This window comes from Miniopterus natalensis, chromosome 7 (assembly GCF_054644295.1).
Source record: "Miniopterus natalensis isolate mMinNat1 chromosome 7, mMinNat1.hap1, whole genome shotgun sequence".
Lineage (NCBI taxonomy): Eukaryota > Metazoa > Chordata > Mammalia > Chiroptera > Miniopteridae > Miniopterus > Miniopterus natalensis.
In genome coordinates, this window is record NC_142087.1 from 2,703,437 (window position 1) to 2,711,082 (window position 7,646).

General features: G+C 52.7%; 1 protein-coding gene across 1 annotated transcript; it reads right to left on the reverse strand.

The window, feature by feature from the left end:
- Positions 1–3,221: 3,221 nt before the first annotated feature.
- On the reverse strand, positions 3,222–3,923 carry DNAJB8 (DnaJ heat shock protein family (Hsp40) member B8). Its single transcript, XM_016197365.1, has one exon. It carries the CDS (start codon positions 3,921–3,923, stop codon positions 3,222–3,224), a length of 702 nt encoding a protein of 233 aa, XP_016052851.1.
- Positions 3,924–7,646: the final 3,723 nt, after the last annotated feature.

Genomic DNA, 7,646 nt, shown 5'->3' on the forward strand with positions numbered 1-7,646 from the left:
TACGGAGCAAGACCTCTAAAAATAAATTTAGCAGGCCAGAAGAGATGAGAAGGCTGGCCCAGATGAAGGGAACAGCATGCACAAGATGTGGTCGCTGAGAGGGTCTAGAGCAGGCAGTGCCTGGAAAGGCAGCAGGAGCCTTGAATGCCAGGTTAGGGAGTTGGGCTTTATCTTGGGCGTACAGCTCTAGTTGCCCTCAGCCTGTCCGACAGTTTCTCCATATGTCACGTGGGGATAAGTGTTGAGACAAGGATTTAGCGAGATGGTTAGGGACATGTCGGATGCTTAGTCAGGTACATCAGCTGCCATGCTCGGTAGCTACCAGACAAGTCAGAGCCGGGGAATGCCCTGGATAGGGGAGGCCCCAGCTTCAGGTGGGAGGCTTGGTGAAAGGAAGGCAGCGCAGACACTGAGCCCTGGCCCCGAGGTCCTTGGAGTTCTCAGGAACACCAGTGCCTTACAAGCACCCAGGTCTCTGCTATGCACGCAACCCCAGGAACATGCAACCACCTGGGCTGCTGAACTGTAACTGGATTTTCCCAGCAGCTGTCAGAGCTAAGCAGGTCCACTTGATACAACCTCGGCTGGCCAGTAATTGGTGAAATTAGCAGGTCGGCAGGGGCAGAGGTCAGGTGGTTAATGCTGTAGTAGGGATTTTGATGAAGTTAGTCCCTGCAGGACTGGAGCTGGGGTTCGGCCTTCTGTGCATCTCAGGGCTCTCCTGCCTCTTGAGTAATGTGGTTAGGGGACCTCCAGCTGCCAGCCTGTCCCAGGGGCTCCTGGAGGTGGGACCCAGCCAGAGCCTGGGCTAAAGCTGGAGGTGCAGCTGAGCATACAGGTCAACCTACTGTGTCCTCCTGGGCAAGGCACTAGCAGCACTGGAGTGGCTTTGCAACCCAAAAGATTTTGTGGTGATGGCCCTTGGCTTCCTAGAAGAAGCTTTTAACAAGTTCCCTTGGGAGAACCAGCACCTAGGCCCGCTTCTGGGTTTTCAGCACCCCTACCATGGGTGTTCTAAAAGATTGTCACTCAGTAGACCCACAGGTCATCAGAACACAGTTTCCCCTTCTGCAGCACCAGCACCCCTCCCATGACAGGAAGTTTGTTCCCCCTCAGGGAGTCTGCCTCGCTGACTCGGAGAAAGCTCTGCTTCCACAGGACATACTCCTAGTGACGCCCACCCCTTCTAGCAGATCCTAGGTCTGATTTCTGAGCCTCAGGCCCATCTGATCTCTTGGAGTGAAATAGCCCTGCAGAGACTTGGGGACAGCAACTGGAGTCCACGAGGCTGCCTTCTCCATGCTGAGTCTCACTAGCTCCTCCCAGGATGGAGTCTCCAACCTTCTCCCTACCCTAGCCACCACCTCTGGACCTACCCCAGGCTGCCCATGCCCCTCTACCAGGGCAGGGCCTGTAGCTGAATGCAAATGTGGGATCAGAAGTTCGGAACAGAAGAGCCCTCCCTTCCCTGAGGTCACATGAGACTTCCCAGGTACTTTTTCATTAACACCTTCTAGTCACACAAAGCTTGGGGCCCACCCACTGCTGACCCAGCCAGGTCTCCCCAGCCTAACTTCCTTCTTCTGTTTAAAGCAGAATTATTTACTCTAGTTTTCAGGGTTGGGCATCTTCTTATTTCTAATTGGGCAACAGCTCTTGGATCTGCTCCCCTCCCAGCTGAATGTGTCAGAGAATGTGAGGTCTGTGCCTTTTGTGGCTCCTTCAAAGCTTTGGTGCCAATATTGAAGATACAGTTCTGAGGACAGAGCCTGTGGCCCAGGTGTAAAGACCTCACCCAGGCTCATAGACAAATGTATACAAACATGCCACACAGACACCTGCATACAACACCCTGAGCTAGGTGCTGGGGTCAGCAATGAGTAAAACAGTGTTCCTGCTTTTGAGGAGTTTATGGTTTCCTGGGGCTGCAGACTGTAATCGAACTGTCCTCCACTTCTCCATGCTCCACATACACAGACAGAAATGTATGCATAGTGCCCAAACATGACACAGTCCCCTGCCCACATAGGGTCACATGGGCATCATTTGGGAAATCATATGAGGATCGTAGTCCTCAGAATGCCTGCCAGGGGTTCTCCTGTGTGTCCATAGCAGCCCGTGTACCCGTGAACCACACCACATCAAACATACCACCCCCCTACATACCACATCACACACACTTGCACACACACTATGCTCACACACACCACATCCCCACCACAACACCCAGAAACATTTATTCTTCCAACACACATGTGCACGGCCCCTTGGTGCCAGGCATTGCTCTAGACACTGGGGACACACAGTGAGGGGCAAGGCAGGTGCAGGCCCTGCTCCCCTGTACCTCAGAGTGGTTGAGATGCACACATTTTTCAAATAGTCACACAGATGAATACATAAGGGCCATGGGAAAACAGGTGAGGGGCTGTGAGAAAGTAGAGCAGGCAGGTGGGGCGCTCATTCAGAATAAAGGTGTCAGGGAAGGACTCCTCGAAGAAGCAATGTTGGAGCAAAGGCCTGAGGATGAGTGGACGTTCACTTGGAGAGCAGCATGTGTGAAGGCCCCGAGGCTCTCGGGCATTTGGCGCAATGAAGGAGCAGAGGGAAGGCCAGCATGGGTGCAGCTCAGAGAATGAGGGTTGGTGGCAGGTGAGACCAGGAAGGTGGGCAGGGCCAGGTCACCGGGGCCTCATGATGAGGATGGGGCTGAGGTCTGCATGCTTAAAGCAAAGGGTGCCACTGCAGGGTTAAAGCAAGGTAGGTAACATGGTGCATGTGCGCTTCGGCACAACAGCAACCCATGAAGAATCACTGTGAGGAGCAGCTCTGGAAGTCGGGGCCAAAGCCCAGTGAGGGTCATGTGGCCACACCGGCATTAACAGTGGCTGTGGAGGCACAGGGTTGGGTTGAGATGGATCGATGTTCATGGCATTTATCAACCGAGGCGATACAGATGAGAGATCATAAATCACCTGCAGAACCAGCCCTGCCTCCTCTCCCCCTCCCCGCCCCCGAAAGCCCGGATTTGGGAGGTGGTGCCCCCAGGCCCCCAGGCACAGGCCCCTCTGCACATCCGCTTGCCCCGGAGTGGGGCGCACAGGTCCACTGAGACGCCCGCCACCCCCAAAGCCGGGCTAGCTGTTTGCATGAACTCACTTGAACGTTTATTAACCAGCAGCCTGCGGCCGGCAGGCGGCAGGTGCAGGGCCCGGGGGCCGCGGTTACTTGTTGTCCACCCGCTTCAGCTGCTCCTTGCCGTTGATGGTCAGCGACTTGAGCTGCCCATCTTCTTCCACCTCCACGCGCTCCTGCCCGTTCTCCACGATGCGCTTGGTGGTGACCCTGTGTCCATTAACCATCTCGGTGGACGACATCACTGACTTGAAGCCTGAGCTGCCGGAGCCGGAGCCCCCAAAGGAGGTGGAGGAGAAGGTGGTGCGGCTGGCGGTGCCCCCGCGGCCCAGCGTGTCCAGAGCCGAGAAGGCCTCCATGAAGGCGGGGAACTCGCCGAAGCCGGTGGAGAAGGCGCCCCTCAGGCCGTGGCCCTGGCCCGCGCGGTCGCTATTGAAGGGGGTGACCCAGAAGTCAAAGGAGAAAGGGTCCAGGCCACCGAAAAACTCACGGAAGATGTCCTCGGGGTTCCGGAAGGTGTAGCCCGTGTCGAAGGGGCTGTTGTAGGGGGTGCTGGCCCCGCCGCCGGCCCCCCAGCAGTCGCAGCCCGCCCGGTCGTACACAGAGCGCTTCTTGGAGTCGGACAGGACCTCGTAGGCCTCGGACACCTGCTTGAACTTCTTCTCGGCCTCCTCCTTGTTGTCAGGGTTTTTGTCAGGGTGCCAGCGCAAGGCCAGCTTTCGGTAGGCCTTCTTGATGTCCTCCTGGGAGGCACTGGACTGTACCCCCAGCACTTCGTAATAGTTAGCCATGCTGAGGGCGGGGGGAGGCAGAGGTGGGAGAGAAGGTGAAGCGGGCACGGGGGCCCGGGGCCCAGGTGATTAGGGTGGGCGTGGAGGAGGCAGCGGCTGGTGTGGGTCCCTCAGCAGGGGTCTTGCTGGACTCTGCTGGCTCTGGGCGTGGCTCTGCCCAGCGAGTTTACCTTTTCATAGTACCAGCTTTCAGGGGCAGGAGGACACCTCCAGTGAAAGGGGTGGGGGGAGGGGAGGGACACTGCCACTGTGGGGCCAGGCGTGGGCAGGTTCCCCTGCAGAGCTGAGACCAGGCTCTTTATGACATCAGCCCCTGGGCGGGGCAAATCCACCCCCAGCTCTGGACCTGGCAAAACCCGGCATGTTGGCCTGTCCCTGTGAACAAGGCCAGCCACCGCGGTGGGCCGAGACTCGAAGCTGTGTAATGTTGGGGCTGTTGGCTCAGCCCCAGGATCAGCCACGGGATCCAGGCCCACGCGGCCAGCGAAGGTCAGTGATGGTGGTCAGGGGAAGGGAGTGAGGGCTTCCTGGGATATGCCCAATGGATGGGTTGTTGGTATGGATTGAGGGAGCCCAAGGTGGAGGTTCAGGCAGGATGGGGGCAGGAGTTCATTCTTCTTGTTGCCCCATCATCCCATCAGATCCTCAGAGGTAAGCCCCACAAAAGCAGGGACATTTGTTAGCATCTAGGACAGTGCCTGGCAATCAGTTCAACTTGTTGAATGAATGAAGCTCAGAGACATGCAGCAACATACTCGAGATCACACAGCAAGTCAGTAAGAGAGGGAGATGCAAACCCAAGGTTGTCTGAGACTCTAGTGGACAGCAAATTAAAAGAAGCATTTCACTCAATTCTGGAAAGGAAAACAGGGATTGAAAATAAGTATAGACTAGTGAGTGTAGTGGGTTGAATAGTGCCCCCTCCCCCCCCCGAAAGATATGTCCCTGTCATTATGGTCAGAATCTGTGAATGTGACCTTATTTGGAAAAAGATCTTGGCAGATGTAATTAAATTAAGGATCTTAAGATTTGATCATCCTGTATTATCTGGGCTGGTTTTAAATCTAATGACAATAACCTTGTAAGAGACACACAGAGAGGCACACTGAGGGGAGAGAGGGTGATGTGATGATGGAGGCAGAAATTGGGGCGATGCAGAGCAAGGAAAGCCAACAATTACCAGAAGCTGGAAGAGCAAGGAAGGATCCTCCCTCAGAGACTCTGGAAGGACTGCAGCACTGATGACACCTTGATTTTGGACTTCTAGCTTCCATAACTGTGAGAGAACAAATTTCTGTTGTTTTAAGCCAGTCCGTGATAATTTGTTGTTATGGTAGCCCTAGGAAATTAATAAAGTATGCATTTATATTTTTAAAATTATTGTTCTGATGTTGGATCATTTATAGAAATAGCGATTAACAAGACCGATTAACATCTATTCCTACCTACACCTGACCTCCCTCCAGTTAAGATGGAAAACCTGCTAAACTACCTACTTATCAAGCCAGTGAGGAACTTAGCTATTTGGGTCAGAGTCAACTGGGATAGCACTTCTCTTCCTTCCCTCCCTTCTGTCATCCCTCCCTCCTGCGCTCCCTTCTTTCTCTTCTCCCTGTTTCTAGTCTTCATTCCTTTTATTACACTCCCTCCCTGTTTCTCTTTTCCTCCAATACTCATTGGTGCTAGGTTCCTGGCACCTTGCAAGGGACAGCATGTTCTCACCAGTCCTAAATGCCAGGAGGAATGAAAGCAGAATCTGGAGACACTTTGCACACCCAACCTAGAGATAAATGCCGTCACTCCCGCATACCTTACCGAGAGCAGGACTTGCTCTCTGTGCCCACCTCCACCCACCCACACTCACTAACACACGCAACTCACGTTGCTTGGTAGAGGAAATGAATGACAGGATAACTCCAGTGGGTGTAGCTATAGGTGAAAATATTTCTACGTTTTTGGTAACTATATTTCTACCACTATAGTTAGAACCTGTTCTTGACAAGCTTGTCCATTGAAACTGGGGAAAGAGACCAACCCACACAATTCTCCATGTCAGTGACACTGGGAATAGTGCTATTGTTGACTATGGTGACTGTGGGGACATCACAAAGTGGGCTATGCACGGTTACAGATAAGGCATCGTCAAGACAGAAGTAATTAGGGTGGCAGTGTTGTTGTGAAGGCAGTGGTGATGGCAGGCCAGCGATGGTGGTAGTGACAGTGGAGTTGATAATGGGGAAAGTGATGCTAGTGGAGGTGATGGTGACACCGGCAATGAGGATGTTGGTGGAGACAGTAACTTATGGGGGGGGGTAGTAGTGGTTATGGTAACAGTGGAAGGGATGGTGATTGTGAGACCAGCAGTGATAGAGGGGTTGCTGATAGTGATGGTGGAGGTGTGATGGAAGTGGCTACTAGCGGAGCTGTTGGTGAGGTTTGGGGTGGTGACGGTGGTCCTGGAGGTGGGATCCTGGTAACGGTGATGATGAAGGCAGTGAGGCAGTAGAATTTGCGTGTTATACAGCTTTGCTACAGTAACAACCCCCACATTTCAGTGCCTCATGAAAGACATTTAGTTGTTGTCCAGTTTACTTGTCAGCACCCATGGGTCAGCTACTGGGGCTCCACTCACAGGTCTTCTCATTCTGAATCCCAGGCTGAGGAAGTGGCTCTAATCTGAAACATGCCATCCTCATGACAGAGAGGGTGCGGGTGAGAGATGATGGAAACTTGGGATTCCTCTTAAAACTTCTGTTGGGCTGTGATGTGTGTCACTCTTGCTCATGTCATGTGGTCAAAGCCAGTATCAATGGAGTGGGGAATGGCACTCCTTTAGGAAGGCTCTGAAAATCTCAATCAACAGCTGGAGAGGCACAATGCTCTTTTTGTTTTTAACCCTCACCTGAGGATATGTTTTTCATTGATTCTAGAGAGAGAGGAAGGAAGAGGGAGAGAGAGAAACATTAACTGGTTGCCTCCCTTAAGCACCCCAACCAGGGATTATGAAGCACAATATTCTTTTTTTTAAATTTTTTAAAATTGATTTCAGAGAGAGGAAAAGAGAGGGAGAAAGAAATAGAAACATCAATGATGAGAGTCATTGATCAGCTGCCTCCTGCACGCCCCCCACTGGAGATCGAGCCTGCAACCCGGGCATGTGCCCTGACCAGGAATCGAACCACAATCTCCTGGTTCATGGGTGGACACTCAACCTCTGAGCCATGCTAGCTGCGCAGGCACAATATTCTTATAGGGAAGAGGGAGTGATCAATATTGCAGCCTGCCACAGGTGATAATGGGGGTGATGGAGGCAGTGGTCATGATGGCCCTGGCAGAAACAGTGGTGGTACTGCTGGTTATGGGAGTGGAAGTGGAGATGTGTGGTGATGCGTAGGTGGCGTAACTGTGATAGTGTGAAAAATGGTGGGGATGATGGAAGCGGTGGGAATGATATACTGGTGGGAATGACTGCTATAGCTATAGTGCTGATCATGGAGGTAATGATACTGGAAGTGTAGTGTTCTATATTTTCTGTTGGTAACTCAGCACTACCACCATCTTCTTCTATAGTCTTCTCTGCATAGTAGAGGATTCTGAAAGATTTTCCAGAATCCCCATATGGTTCCAGGTTAGAGTCTTCCAATTCATGGGATTTGGAAAGTGGAAGAGAAAGAGGCAGTTGCAGGCAGATGACAACCCAGAGTTTCAGAGCAGCTCCTGGGC

Excerpts from the sequence above, each read along its gene's own strand:
- DNAJB8 (XM_016197365.1), bottom strand. The coding sequence starts at position 3,923 with ATGGCTAACTATTACGAAGTGCTGGGGGTACAGTCCAGTGCCTCCCAG.